The sequence below is a fragment of the Struthio camelus genome, chromosome 2 (genome assembly GCF_040807025.1).
Source record: "Struthio camelus isolate bStrCam1 chromosome 2, bStrCam1.hap1, whole genome shotgun sequence".
Taxonomy (NCBI): domain Eukaryota; kingdom Metazoa; phylum Chordata; class Aves; order Struthioniformes; family Struthionidae; genus Struthio; species Struthio camelus.
This window is the reverse complement of record NC_090943.1, coordinates 57,561,247-57,576,918: the sequence shown is the minus strand read 5'-3', so window position 1 is coordinate 57,576,918 and position 15,672 is coordinate 57,561,247. Positions and strand designations below refer to the sequence as shown.

The 15,672-nt window shown below is 45.1% G+C and overlaps 1 gene segment (V, D, J or C); it reads left to right on the top strand.

The window, feature by feature from the left end:
• Positions 1-221: 221 nt before the first annotated feature.
• LOC104147063 (immunoglobulin kappa variable 2D-29-like) lies at positions 222-15,408 on the top strand. The segment is given in 5 exon segments: positions 222-452; positions 2,852-2,959; positions 5,135-9,606; positions 9,800-9,888; positions 13,460-15,408. Coding segments are annotated over 3 exon segments (420 nt in total).
• The last annotated feature ends 264 nt before the right edge of the window (positions 15,409-15,672 follow it).

Here is a 15,672-nt window from a genome sequence, read left to right as displayed (position 1 = left end):
CCAATGGACAGGTACTGCTGTCCTGTTGCTGAAGCCCACCATCTGCCATTCACTCAAATGAGGTGCATATGTACACGTCGTGCACACGGCCGCTCCAGAGCTTCATATCCCCAGGGCTGCAAAATCTCTCAGTGATATGTCAGGGGAGGAGGTTCAATCTGCTCCTGGGTTCAGAGTGGCTCTTCTGGCACAAAGCACACAGGAACATTATCTTACCTGTCTCTGTTGTGCAAGAAGAGCCTCTTGGCAGCTAACATCAAGCACAGAACTCCTGTATGTCCTCAGCCTGACCTCAGAGGAGAAAACAGGCCAGAGTCTCTCTCAGTGCTGTTGGAGTATAGACTTTGAGACAACCCAGCCTAACCCCGAGTGAGTAAATGTGGCTCTGTATTTGCCTAGACTGTTTGTAGTACAGCGTGTAACTGGATGAAGAACATCAAGCCCCTGTAAAGGTAAGGCATTATATACCTAGATTAATAAGTTTCCCAAGTGTATGCTACGAAGGAGAAGGTGAAAGTACTCCAGGCTTTCTATACTCTCTGTATTTCAGGCAATTATGCAAAAGAAGCCCACATATAAAAGTTTTCTAAGTTAAACACATTGAGCTGCAATGCAGGAAAGAATCTAGCAGTTTATCTAGGGATGAAAAAAAATGTATAATCTTGAGGAACTGCTGTGTGGGTTAAGGCAAAATCCCCAAATGAGGTCATACAAAATTCTCTCTTAGTGGCTAAAGTCTGGCAGACCTTATACCTGGCACAGTGCTATGACTCCTAGCTCTTGCAGGGGTGTAAATGAAAGTGGAAATTGCCCTTAGTCATTCACAGGGATTCAGAACACCATATTGCAAGCCCATAAAATATATGTTTTTACAGGAGCTGTGGTATAAATGCTGAGGATCTTTGTGTGTCTGCTATCCCTAGTAAGAACATCACACTGCTGTCCATTTAAAAAGTATAGTATTCATGAAAATAATGCACAACTGTTTTGCTTGAAAAATTCTTAGTAATACAGGAGGATGTCAGCTTCCATCTATACCTATTACTTAGCTGCTCAAAAAGGACTTCTAAGGGTTTTACTGCTATATACCCAGCAGAGGGTGGTAGATGCTTGATGCAGTTAGCAAACCGGAGCTGTCGTTTGGTTCAGTGTTCAAATACGAATTTGTTGTAATAATATCTCCCATTATTAGAAATCGGCTCATCTCTGCAGACACACAGGACAAATACAGTACAAAACAGTCTCTTATGCATGGCATCTGGCTAGTTCGACCTACAGGCAAATGAAGACAGAAAAGTACATTACTGGGGTGCACTTTAATTCGTTACAGTAACACATACTTGCATCTCAGACATATTAAAACTTGTGCTATAAATCACCCCAGACTGGCTACCTTTGAAAACTCTGCACCAATACGAAGTTACTGAGTTGATTCAATTCAAAGAGACATTGCTGGATTAAGAAAATAAAAGAATTTTATATTCTTCCTGTAATTAAATAAAGTTAATTTATTAATGATGAGAAAGTATTTTTAAACCAATAAATGTCTTCATTTTTTGACTCATTGGCACTAATTTGACCTGTAAAGCTAGCTTCTCCTCATAACTTTCTTATATGTCTGCTCCTGTCTCTGTCTCTCTCTGTTCATCTACCCTTGATTTGTTCTAGTTTTGTTGGGCTGACCAAAAAAGCCTGCTTGACTTCTGGTTCTCATGTGTTAGCAGAATGCTGCAGTATTTGGATTTCAGCCAAAACAGCACTACTAAGTGAAGTTTGCAGTCTTTTAATGTTGGTATGTTCAAAAGCCGCAAGCCAGTCCCTCGAGCAGAAGTCAGTGCTCAGCTACCTGGCACTCACCCTTGAAGCTACAAAAATACTGCACCAAACTGCCTATTCTGATAAATGTGCTCTTCAAAAAAAGCCATTTTTAGTTGTGTTGCTAATATGTAGCTAACCTTTGCCTCTGCTCCTTAGCCCTAAAGGAAGGAGAGCAAATGGAAAAAGAGGTAGAAACTGAAAACATGTAGGGATAACCCTAGTAAGTAAATATTCCATGACTTTTCTATAATGCCTGCTAATTTTAGCAGTGCATAATAGCATATAAATTCATATTATTCCTACTCCTAGACTGTATTTTTGCCCTTTGCTTTCCCTAGAGATCTCAAAAAAAAAAAAAAATACTGCCAGAAAATGTGAGGTGAGAGTTTCTAAATAGATCTGATCAGTGTGTAAATGCAGGGTCTTTGGCCAAATGACCTTTCCTGTCACATGATTCTCCTCCCTCCTCCCTCCCTCCACCCCTTCCCAGCACGTTCTCCTGGAAAGAGGACACCGTGTTCTCATGGGGTTTCCTTTATAGTACATAGAAGAGTTTAATTGTGAATGGATGTCTGTAGGAGGCAATGGAGAAGTCCAATAGTGCAGATAGTGTTGGGGGCAGGAAGTGAATTAAATACAGTGGTCTCATTTTATGCTTCATATCCACCTTTTTCAAGGAAATTCAATACACAGTCTTTATGCTTTGAAGACCGTTTCACTCTTCTGATTTACTGAATGGAAACTGATCTGACATTTTATCTAATGTGACTGTCTATTTTCCCCCCCTCTCAAATACCAAACACTTTGTAGGTCTCCCTTTCAGTGGAGAGAGGCATCTACTTCTGTTGCAGGCTTTCACACCATGATGATATAACCATACATTCACTCTCACCCCTTGTATGTACCCATGCCCCCTTCCCTTTGCTGTCAAAGTCTGAAACTTTCCAGTAGGCTTGAAACAGCAACAGCCAGTGCATCTCCTCATTTTCCTCTCAGAGGATTTAGGAGTTTGTCTCTCATCTTGTTCTTTCAGCCTGGAGTATTCATCACTTGGGAGTGCAGAACACTGCTGGCTGTGAGGAACAGCTGCTAAGATGCATGCCAGGTTTTCTGGAAGCCTTTTCAGCTTGTCTCTTTTGCTGTAAGTACACATTTCTTTCCATTTTTTTCAATGTTTTAAAGGTTCTTCTAATTATTTATACAGGAGCACATGTCTGATGCCCCACAGGATAATAACATTATACTACTGAGAGTAAAAACTGCTTTACTGTGCAGAAACTGGGGAACTGATGAGAAAATTTACATCCATAGGTGGCTGGAGATGTATGGATACCTAGGTAACACAGACACTGATTTGCCAGGGCTTCAGCATAGCTATTTACACTTCAGAGAGTGTAAGATGCCAATAGGAGACTTCTCTCCTCTGCACCATCAGCAATGCACATTTGTAAATAGACAGATTACCATCTGTGAATATCAGTTTTACAGACCCAGCATAGGGGTGGATATTTTTGCTCCAAGTAGAGAAATATCTCTAACTGGTGCCTCCATACTGCTGCTCCCCCTTTTTACTTTCCAGAAGCCATTAGCCTGGAGCAGAAGCCTAATCCTATTATTTAATCAGGCATACAAGTGTCATACAAGGACAGCACTCCTGAAAACTCTTGCAGCTAGGTCAGACACTACCTACATCCATTGGCACTAAGACCTCCTCAGAAAGGCCCCAGAGAAGCTCCTCTACCTCAGTCTCTCAGGCTCTGACTTCACCTGGGAAACAGCCATCCTCCATAGGGAAAAATCTCAGCTTATGCACAGGAAGATGCTTATGTCCTGCTAATTCCTGTGCTGCATGGGAGTGGGCACCAAGCCACAAGCCTCCTCTGGTCCATCACAAAACAAGTAGGACATTTTTGGAGACTCTCTCTCATTGAATTGCCAGTCTCCTTGAATAGTAGTAGATACTCCAGATCTTCCCAACTGCAGGAATATAGGAATATATATGCAAATTATCGCATAGGATAATTTGCAGAAAACTTTCTGAGGGCATCTTCTCACAGGTTTCCTTCTCCTGGGCCAGTGGACTGTCCATAGGAACCTATTTAGAGCTTGAGCAGGAGGGATATTGTTTTCAGCCAGAGAAGTAAATTATAAAGGCTGGGGAGCCCCTGTACCAAAATGATATGTACTTAGATAGAAGGTCACTGCAATTTCTATGAGATGAAATTCAATGGTAGCATATAGGAATTGAGGCGAAGGAGTGAAGAAAATAAATACACAATATCCAAACAAAACTAGAGGCAAATATAGCTAACCAGAATGAATAGACCATATGGAATGGTGAAGAACATAATGGATATTACTAAATGTTAAATGTCTAGGTAGATACACTCAGGCTCTAACTTTCACTGTAATCAGGAGTAAAGCGCTAAACTATCTGCCAGGGTCTAGGTAATAAGCCCTGCCTGTACAAAATGTACCAAGAGATGTTTAAATGGACTAAAATGAAGCCTGCATTGCTCTGCATTTTATACAAAGGAAATAAAGGGCAGAGGGAGCACACAAGCCAACAGAGACCCCTCTGCCCTGACGCATCCTCAGAGGAGGCTGATTCCTAAAGGGCGCCACTTCCTCCATCCTGCTGAGCTCCGTGGGACGCTGCATTCCATCGGCACATATCGAACCTGGTTTAACTCTTCCGGGTTAAATGGCTGAGAGTTATTTTTCACCCATGGCCTATTTTAGGCATGTGTGCAGCAAATAAATGTGTAAGTGGTCACTCTTCCTGGTAGAAGAGTACAAAGAAACACCACCTCTCCTCCCAGGCCATTGTGCAGTGCTGGCACAACCCAGCAGTCGCTCTCTGACCACGTGTGTACTTTTCCTCCCTCCCAGCCAGCACAACCCAGTGCCGCCCCTAGCGCCACTGCAGCAGCCGCGGGGCAGCGTCTCCCCTTCTCCTCCCCAGCCCCGGTGACTTGCAGCTTCCGTGCAGCCCGGCAAGCAAATGGCACTGCCCTCCTGCTGGCCATCCCCTCCAGGGCAGTGGGCACCAAGCAGCATGCCCAGCAACCTGGGGCTCGCTGTGGCCTCTCTCCTCCCCTGTAAGTGTGACGCAGCCTCCCAGCAGTAATGCATGCTCTGCTGTTTGCCAGTCATACCTCCATGAGGTGTTATTCCCTGCTGGGTTAAAACAGTTGGGGGCTGTTCCAGCAAGGAAGGACTGCAGTGCTGAGCATGGCAGAAGGCAGGGGAGAGTAAAATCTCATTTCCAGCTGGCATCTCCTCACTGCTGCTCTCCCTCCTTTTTTGCCTCCAGGTTTGCTGTGGGCTCTTCACTTGGATCAGGAACCGGCTTTTATCCTCAAGCCGCCGCAGCAGAGCAGCACCGCTGAGTTTACTTGCAAAGTGACCGGTGGGTTGAGCTCCACCTACGTCCACTGGTACCGAGCCTCGGGCGATGGGCTGCTGCAGCAGCTGCTCTATCTCTCCTTCTCCAAACCAGACCCTATCCGGGATCCTGGTGTCTCTCCTGTGAAGGTCGCAGCCTTTTTCCCCTCCATAGGCATCTGCAGACTGGTGGTGCATAAAGTGGAAAACGCAGACGGTGGCCACTATTACTGTGCGGTGTGGGAGACTGCACGGTGCTGCAGGCTGCCACAGCTCTTGCACAAGAAGGACAGGTGACAGCCAGGAAATTCCCCCAGCCTCCTGGAAAATGGTGTTTCATCAACAGGTCTAGCTGGGAGTGCATGGCCAGAACTGGCATCATATCTACCTAAGAAGGGTCAAGGGATACAGGATTTTCTGCTTGTATATTCACAAGCTACCATGCAAAGAATTTCAAGAAAAAAATGTAGGTCTAGCTTGCACAGTCCAATCTGACCCTTCTTCATTCATCCACTGGATACAGTATGACTATCAATACTTCAGGTGTGAACCAGGCTGCTTTCTGAACAAAACTCAGAATCACTCTCTTAGTCAAGATGCCCTATGTGGTAAAATTAATATACACAAAGAAATTAATACAGCTATCATAATTGCTGTCACTGTTATATCTGATTTGCGATCAACCTGCTGCTGTGTTAGATGCTTTTGAAGAGTACTTTGTGAAGAAGTCCCTGTCCCTAGGGAATTAGAGTATAAATCAATAGGAAAATCAGACAAAGACTAGGAAAAGGGAGAATAATTACTAGGAAAAGGGCAAAGAATTACTCTTGGTTTTTTAGTCAGGCATGTCAGCACAGAGATTTATGGCTGGGCACTGAACATTTACCTGTCCAGCTGAACTCACTGCGAGGATGGGCATTCCCCATCTCTGCAAGCCAGATTTTGTAAGTTGCCTGAGATCATGCAGGAAGACTGCAGCAGGGCAAGGGAATTGAGGTCAACAGCGTGCTTTCAACAGGCTGCTCTGTTGGCAGAGACAAAGCTATCAGTCTGTAGAAACCATTCTGCAGGAAGAAGGAAATGCCTGGAGAGCCTTCCCTCCACAGGGCATGCAGTGGTGAGACCACAATTACACAGGACTCCCCTCACCTGTTTTTCTACAGGAAACTAAGCCAGCACAGTATAAACAACACCAATCTCTCTGTCATTTGATACGCAGGACCAGGACTTGGTACAGATTTCCTTTGATTTTCTTTTGCTCTTTTCTATCCACACAGGTTGAACAGTGTTTTCTTTTTCTCCTCTCCTCTTTCCAAATAGCTGAAGCTGTTTAGGAAACATGGTGGGGCTTTTTGAAATTCCCCCTAGGTTGCCGCTTACCTGGCAGGTTAGTTATTGTAAGAACTTCAGAATATTGGGTACTGGTTATATAGTACAATGACGTTTCTTCTTCAACCAAATGCAGCAATTGCATTGAGGCAGTTCAATAGCACTAAGCAGGAAATAGTAGTTATGTCATGCTCTTTGAGTTCCAAGCTGAGTTACCCTTGCAGGAAAATCAGAGACAAGAGGTTTAATTCTTCACTGTCCTTCTCAGGTATAACGATTGCCAAGTGTGTAAAAAAGGACGCATAGGACAATTGAGATTTGCAAATGCAGTGCACTTCTGCTCCCCATGTGGTGAGAGAGCTGAGGGGGCAGTGAGAAGGGAGCCTGATATCCTGAGGTTTCTTCCTCACAGCTAACCAGGGCTTGCAGACAGCATTTCTCTCTTCTCCAACAGAGAATAATTTCATGCTGCAGGCTCCTCCTTGCTGCATTCTCTATCTTGCTGCAACATGTACTGATGTTTCCTCAGCTGGAGCAGGAGCCAGGCTATGCCACAACCCAGCCAAACAGCACAGGCAAGCCCACCTGCAAAGTGACCGTTGGATCAGCCCCCAATTATACCCACTGGTACTAAGTGCTGCCTACACGCCCAGAGAGACTGCTCTCTCTGTTATGCTCTCTCTTATTTTTTTGGAGAAGCCAGCTTCCTTGGAGGCAAACCACCAGCTGCTGTGAGCACAGACACCTGCATCCTGCGAGTGTACAACCTGGAAGACAGTGGGTGATACTCCCATGCAGCATGGGAGTATGTACAAAACTACAAGTCTCTTTGAGTCCTGACAAGAAACTACCACAATGAAATCATGTGAGAGCTATTCCCAAGGTCTAACCACCCTCTTGCATGGTTGCAGTGACTCTATCCCTTGGAGCTCCGGACCACTCTCCCTTGGCTCTTCCTCCAAGCTTGTAGTTTGGGAGCTCGGTAAGTACATATTCACACAGGCTTCCCCCTCCTGGCCCTGCTCATTAGCTGCAGAAGGCGATGAGGAGGTCTAACAGTACAGATGGCACTTTCAGCTGATGAAATGAATTTAAATACTGTCCTGTTCCCTTAATAAATTAAGCTGAAAACTGAATGCCAAATCACTGCAGCTTTCTCATGGGTAAAAGTAAACTTAACTATATAAGGAAAGAGTGAGGAAAATCAGCAATGTCCGTACAAAACTCCAGTGCTGTATCTAGGCAGGGAGACCACATTGCTCTGGCTGCAAACCATGAAGTAGAAGAGTGAGAGCAGTGGTGCAGACAGAGACCCACCTTCAAGTTGTGTGCTAGGCCAGATATAATCTCTAATACAACTCTCTGGCCCACACAGCAGATGTTTTTCCTCCCCTGCCCATCTCCCAGCAGCTATTTCAGCATCAGTCCAGGGAGGAAGAGTTTAGCTGGTAAGCTCCTGTCACCTGCCAAGCTCAGCAAAGCAAATGAAGGATGGCTTTGACAGCAGGAAATCCTAATGAGCAGATGGGTTACTACATCCCTTTTACTTGACACTGTGTTTGAGTATTACCAATTTAAAGGTCTTACACAGCTTTAAAATCCAAACAACTTCTAATTGATCTGTTCTCTGTAGTCTCTCTAGCCAGTTGCTTTTTCTCTGTAGGATATTTCTCAGCATCCCTCACCAGCTTGTCAACAAGGCCAGTTGTCCCAGACACTGGTAGATGCTGCTTGTCATGATTGCTCTCTGCTGCTCTTTTGTGTGTATAGCTGGGTTTGAGTACTCAGATGCCTGCAGTGGTTTTATTGTAGTCTGGAGAGTCTAGGGAATTCTACCTCCTTATTGCGCTGTGCTTTATAGGGTGACTTAAGAGTATTAGCTGCGGTTGTACCTGGGGCTGTTGCTCACTTGCCTGAGATTAGAAGTGAGGAAGTATTAGCAGGGAGAGGTGACAGTATTTTTCTTAGAAAAACCTGGTGTTGTGAAAATAGAAAAAAATTGGGGCACTCAAGTCTTTTGCAAGTATAAAGATATGGTTCCTATTCATTTCGGTAGCAACCTTCTAATCAAGACCTTTCATAAAGTAAATTGTAAGTACTGATATGCTAAAAGTGTTATTACTGCTATATTGTTACATTCAATTTGAGATCAACCTACCAGTGTTTTAAGTACTTTAGAAAACCCTTAGTCTAACAGTCCATATGCCTGAGGAATTACAGGCTCAAGAACCATGATCAGCAAAGACTGGAGGAAAGGGAGGAAGATTATGCTCATATAAAGGTGAGTGGAACAACTTTAGCCTGTAGAGGTTTAGGGGATTTGAGCCAGGGAGGGCAGAGCAGCTGTCTGTCTGATGAAGCCTGGGTGGGCCGTTCCCCACCTCTCAAAACCTGGCCTTTGGTAACTTGCTTGTGATTATCCAGAGGAATTGTGTGGGAGCTCAGTGTTAGCCATATCCCAGCACAGGGGTTGCAGAACTCTTCTAGGCAGAAAGAAGAAAGATATTGGTGCATGAAAGGGAGGGGAACAGCTCAGTGACCTGTCCTGGTTAAAGGCTCACAGCCACATGCACAGGCAGCACTTACCAATGGTATCGCTAGATTTTCACATTTACATCCCCCCTCCCCGCCCCCACTTTTTAACAGGAAATTAAGCCAGTAGAATAAAAGCATCGTCTTCTCCTTCACCACTTACTTCACTTTTTTGGGACAGGGCGACTATATATATTTTTGATTTCTTTCTCTTCCTTAGGGTTGAACTATAGTGATGTCTCTGAACTTTCTTTTCTTGGGTTTCTTGGCAACCTTCCCAGCTTGTCTCTCGCCTTATAAGTAAGTTAGATATATTAGTTATTCTTAATGGTCTCAGAATATATTTCTTCTTGGTTTTATATCACACTTCCATTTGTCCTCCAACTTAATTATGTGGTTTCAATCAACAATGTCTTATTACCCCAGTCCCAAGCTCAAATGACACTGCTGAAAAACTGTTGACAAAGGGATTGATTCTGCACTGCCTTTTCCCTTGTGTAACAGCTGACAAACGTGTGCAATACAACAGATGCAGTGGAGGTAAGGTTTCGTATTTCTCCCCCTCCACGTGCTGCGCAGCAGTACATGCTTCTATCAGCAAGAGCAGAAAGTAAAGTCGTGTCCCTTCCTCATGGGTGCCTGTGGTTTGTGGATACCTTTATGTCCCCACTCTCTAATGACAGAGGATTGCGTGCTGCTGTCTCATCCCTGGTATGTTCTCCCTTCCCCCCAGGTGTGCTGTGGGCTGCCCACCTGGATCAGTAGCCGGTCTTCATCACAGCCCAGCCACTTCCAAGGAACACTGGCAAATTTACCTGCAAGGTATTTGGAGGGTCACAGTTCACCTATATACACTAGTACTGAATGTTGCCCGGAAAACCCCGAGAGATAGTGTTCTATCCGACCCTTGCTGGGTCTCACATAAACTGGGACTCGGGTTTCTCCAAAGAGAAACATTCAGTCTGTACATGCAATGACACCTGCATCCTGCTATGTAAAAGCTGGAAAACCAAGTCAGCCCGTGGTACAACTGTGCTGTGTGGGACGACATACAGAGCCATAACCTTCTGCTGTTTCTGCACAAAAGCTACACAAGTGATGTTTTTGCAGAGCAAACATCCCTGCAATGCCCTGAACTTTTTGTGTAGGGACACTCTAGCTTACCCATCCTGACATGGGAAAAGAGCATCACAGTCCTTTCCCTTGCATCATGCGTTGAGAACTCACTGAGTAAATCATTTTCGCACTGATTTATCCTCATATCTTTACCCAAAGCTGATCTGTATTAACTGATGTGGGAATCCCAGAGTAGGCCCTAATCCTTGTATTCTGTAAAAAAGCTTTTTGTGAAGCTGGTGCTTTTCCCTCGGAGACGGTCTCAAGCAGGGAAACGTAGGCTGCGGGAAGAGAAGAGTGAAGGAACTATAGCACCAAGAGATTTAAGACTTAAAGTTGAGCGCTTGTACCCTCAGCTGGAAACATCCAGAGTTTGGGTATTGCCCATCTTTAAAATTCGAACATTTTCCTTACATCAGCAAGTGAGGCATTGATAGAACTTGAAGCATTTTCTCCCGTGCATAATAGCAAGCAAAATAGCGGCAGGTGCTTCTCCATGCTGTTAAATTGCAAGCACAATTTTAGGTCTTGCCAAGTCCTTGACCTACCTGATTCTGAAGTTAGCATATGCCATTCTTGATGGACAGTCTGCAGGTTCAGGTTGTGCCTTGCCAGGTGTCATCAGCGACAGCAAACCGCTAGCCCATTTCAAGTAAGAGCTTGGCTGTGGATTTGCTCAGACCTGAGGGTTTACCCAGTGCATTCATCACCCAGCTCAATGGGATGAAAGAAAAAAGAGAAAAAGGAGGTGTGCAAAGCCCCCCCCCCCTTGAAGAGCTGCTCTTGATTAGGAGATATGGAGGACTCTGAAATTCCTCCCAGCTTGCCTCTTACCCTGTAAGTATCTTGAATATATTAGCTGTCTTTACAGATTCATAATGTACTATTTGGTGGTTTACAGTGCTCCAGCACTAAGTACTGTAATTTTGTATCAGAGTAATCTTACAGAATTTTTATTTCTGTCCCACCTGAAAGGGAACAGTGAAAGAAGCCCACTATCGTTCCCATGCGGTAAATGGTTTGTGTAGACACTCCTAGGTCTTTGCTCTCTGAAGAAGAAAGATTTCTCCCTTCCTAGGGGCACAGTGGGCCATTTGCCTGGAGCAGAAGCTGGTGTCTGTCACAGAAAAGTCTTTTTGTTACAGTATTGCCAGACTAACCTGTACACCAGCTAGCGGGTCAAACTTCGTTTGTGTCCACTGGTACCAAGAGCTGCCTGGCATTTTAAATTCAGTCACTCAGTTTGCACCTCTAGTGAGAGTTTTCAAGTTTAACCCCAAGATAAGGAGTATACTAGGATATTTCTCCCAAGAGAAATTCCGAGTGTGTGAGTGAGCAATGGCAAATGCATCCTGCTGGTACACCAGCAGGAGGAGACTGAGAGCAGCAGGTACTAACTACTGTGCTGCTTTGAAAGACCTGTTAGATCCTGCAGTCTATCTTGTTCTCTATGTAGAGAACATGCATATCTTACATGATTTCTATGGAAATCCAGTTTTAGCAATTCCCAAACAAGGTTTCCATTATCTCCAAGGGGAAATGATGGGCTACATCCTGAGTTATCTCCAGATTAGAACATTGTCTTGATTGACAGCCTAAATTTCCCATACAAGCAAGTGCTAATGATGTCATTTGCTCTTTTAGTTCACAGAAGAAAAGGTTTTTTTTTTTTTTTTTTTTTTTTGCACTACCTAACAAATGCCAAGCATTTCAGGAGACTCACAGGAAGGGTGTCCTCTTCTGAAACGCTTCTTCAGCTAACACTAACAGGAGACAGAGAGTGCCAGTGCTTCTGTTTCTCACTGCTATATATAATTAGGTTTTTCTGAGTGAAGTATTCAATGCTTTATTACCTATTAGATTTAAAAAAAGCAAAGTTTTAGGAAAAAAGTATTATTTAGGCCACGGGCTGGGTATTTTTCAGACTCTGAATTGCAAAGAACTCCCCTTCCCAAGTTGCTCTCATGTTTGTCTACACCTTTTAGCAAGATCTGAATGGTGGACCTCAATCTATGCTAGAGCAGTCCATTTTCTTTTTCCATGATATATTGCCTCTTGAACCTTTCATGGACTGAGTAGTGAAAGTAAGACAATTTTGGTGTGTATATATCCAGAAGGAGTGATGCATAAATGTCGAGCTAATATGGCACTACTGTTGTTCTTGTGGCTTTTTGTACTTTTACAAAATAAACTCTCGTAACACGTTTTTTCTTCTACTCATAAAGCCACAAACATATTTTACAATAACACAAGGTCTTCACTTTAGACTACTTTGCAATTCAGACAGGAAACCAACAAAATGTTGCTTAAAGATCTAACAGCTACAGGCACCAAATACTTCACCATGAAATGTTAAACTTTTTTTTTTTATGTTAAAGCAACATATTTAGAAGACTCTTTTCTCACACTTTGGATTAGCAGTCAGGATTTTCACTTCTGGAGGGTGCTAGAGTCATGATGGGCCTTTTCTGGGGACTCCTTGACCCAGCGTGAGTGCTCAATCCTTGGCTGGATGGATCCTTCAGCCACAAGTCAGTGGCAATCGATGGAAGAAGGCCTTCCCTTACTAGGTAGGCAAAACAGATGTGCTGTCCCTTCACGTGAAAAAGTTGGACAGGACTGACTAGACACTTTGGAGCTGTTCAAAGCAAGAGAGAGGTCAACTGACTGACAGACTATCATGTGAAATAATCCATTACCATCTGCTTTTGCCACCAACCACGCCTTTTGTGCCACAGAAGCAGGCAGTATTTGCTAGAGGAGGCTGGTGAGACATACTTTCAGGACAGTGTTGGGTCATCTGAAGAGAGGAGGACATCTTTGGGAAGGGTGGGATTGGACATTTAAAGTTGTGTGTGTATGCATGTGTGTGTGAGTGTGTGTGTGTGTGTGTGTGTGTGTGTGCGCGTGTGAGAGCTCCTCTCTACACCACTCCTGCTGTGGTTTAGCTTGTCAGTAGATGCAACTCCCATGGCAACAAGTCGGAGAACTGCCATTGGATGTGCCAGATGAGTCATCTCCTCCTCCCACTGGCTCTACTCTCTTTCTACCTGAAGGGCTTTGCAGTGTTTCTGCTTCGAGTTCAGTTCCAGGTTTAACCCCCCACCACCGGGCAGCATGTTGCTGCTGCCAGTCCTTCTGGTAACTTCACCTTGGTCCTGTAAGTCCTTTTTCCCTTCTCCTCTTCTTCACGTTTCCTCCGTACCGAGAAGAGACTCCTTGTTCCAAAATCCGACATTTTCATCCCGTCATCCAGTTTCACTGCTTTCTCTTGTAGGTGGAGATGCACAAACAGTTCCGGCTCAAACCCCGAAGCTGTTGGGAAAGGTGGAGAACAGCTCGGCCAGTATGTCATGCAGCATGAGCAATGAAGACATCCTTCACTGGTACCACCAGCCTCCTGGAAAGCCGCCGGAGAGGATTCTGTATGTGTCAGGACAAACACCTACATTTGATGACACAGCCAGTAGCTGGAAGTTTAAGGTTCAGAAAGATTCTACTAAGGCTGTCTATACTCTCCGAATAGATTATTTAACCCTGAGGGATTCTGGCATTTATTATTGCGCCTATTGGTTTTATGGAAGATCACAACATTAGAAGGGTAAAGATAAGCCGTACAAAAAGCCATACTGCACTCTGAACCGCAAGCTCTGAACTGTGCCAAAATGCAGTTACTTCCCTATTCCTCCCTTCTCAAACTGCTGCCTGCAGCGGGATGGGAAAACTTACCATTACCGCTTTCAAGTAGGTGACGTTAATAATCAGGACAGTACTTGGATGCTTACAGAGAGCCGCAGTGTCCAGAAACTGGAGAGTCCCTGTGACCTTAGGGCAAATATATGGGACTTTGCTGTTCAGATGAAGACTGGGTTGTACGGAAAGCATTCCCCTGACCGTGAACGCAACGTGTCTGTGTGTGTGAACAAATGTTAGTTGCCAAGGGACCCCTTTCCCGCCCTGATGAGAACCCCTGGAGCAAGCAGAGAAACATTTCTCTATGCCCTCAGTATTTCCCCCTGAGAAAAAAGGAAGATAGGGAAGTAAACCAAGGAGAGAAGGCCAGAGGATCTTGCACCTCCCCTCTCTTCCACATCCTCCCCCACAGTTTTCTCTTGTCCTCCTTCTCCTTTTGGTCCCTACAAACTCCTGCAAACATCCCAGGAAGCCTAATTTCATTGTCAGGATTCCTCTCCAAACGCGTCCAAATGCGTAATTCCCTGCCCATGAGCAATGTATCTGACAAGTGGAGAGTCCCTGGTGCTTGAGGCCTAATTATTTCTCCTGGGCTTCACCATGAAATGATAAAGAATTTTTTTAATGTTAAAGCAGCACGTGTAGAAGACTCTTTTCTCACACTTTGGATTAGCAGTCAGGATTTTCATTTCTGGAGGGGGTCATGATGGGCCTTTTCTGGGGACTCCTTCTTGACTCAGCATGAGTGCTCATTCCTTGGCCAGATGGATCTTTCAGCCACAAGCCAGTGAGAATCGATGGAAGAAGGCCTTAGCTTGGTAGCCCTCATATTCAGCCAAGGGACAGCCATAGTGCTCTGCCATACTTGCTTCAGCTCCCACTGGAGTGGAAATGGCCATCTTTGCCTATAGCTGGATTGTTTGAAGCTCTGAAGAAAGGGCAGGATTGACTCCTGGAGTGAGCAGGCTCTTTTGGATTGACATGAATGGTGGAAGGATCAGCAGTGAATTCCCTCAGTCACATCCAAGTGCCTTCCCTGGCAGCATTAATTTTGAATGTGTATTTCTCCTGTTCCCGCTTAGGTACTGGGCCCCACTTCCCCATCCACATTTGAGAACTGCCACTCTGGGGTTGTGGTATTTCATCGTAAGTGAGGATTTCTTGCTCCTCCTCAAGATTTGCCTTTGAAGAACAAGTTTAGCGCCCTCCAAGCTGAGGAGGAGCTGGACATGGCTCCATAGGAGGCAACTGGCCTGGCAGATCCTGTGCCGTGCAGGAACCCCCCGGAAGAAGTGGCGAGTGATTGTTGTGGGTGACTCCCTGCTGCAGGGGACAGAGGCACCTATCTGCTGACCTGACCTCTTGTCCAGAGAGCTTTGCTGCCTGCCAGGGGCTCGAATAGGAGATGTCGTGGAAAGACTGCCAAGGCTTGTCCATGCATCAGACTACTACCCTCTGCTGCTCTTCCATGTGGGCGCCAATGACACGAAAGGCAAATTGGAAACCATCCAACAGGACTTCAGAGCTCTGGGAATGGTGGTCAAGGGTCTGGGAGCCCAGGTCGTTTTCTCCTCCATCTTGCCTGTGAGGGGGAAGGACGAGAGGAGGAGTGAACAAGTTTTCCAAGTTAACAACTGGCTGCGCCAGTGGCTGCCCCATCAACAGCTGATGGGGAGAGATGGAATCCACCTTACCAAGCGGGGCGCGCGCGTGACATCTCTTATTCTTTGCCAACAGATTGGCCAGCATGGTAAGGAGGGCTTTAAACTAGGAAAGATGGGGGAAGGGGAGTGGTAT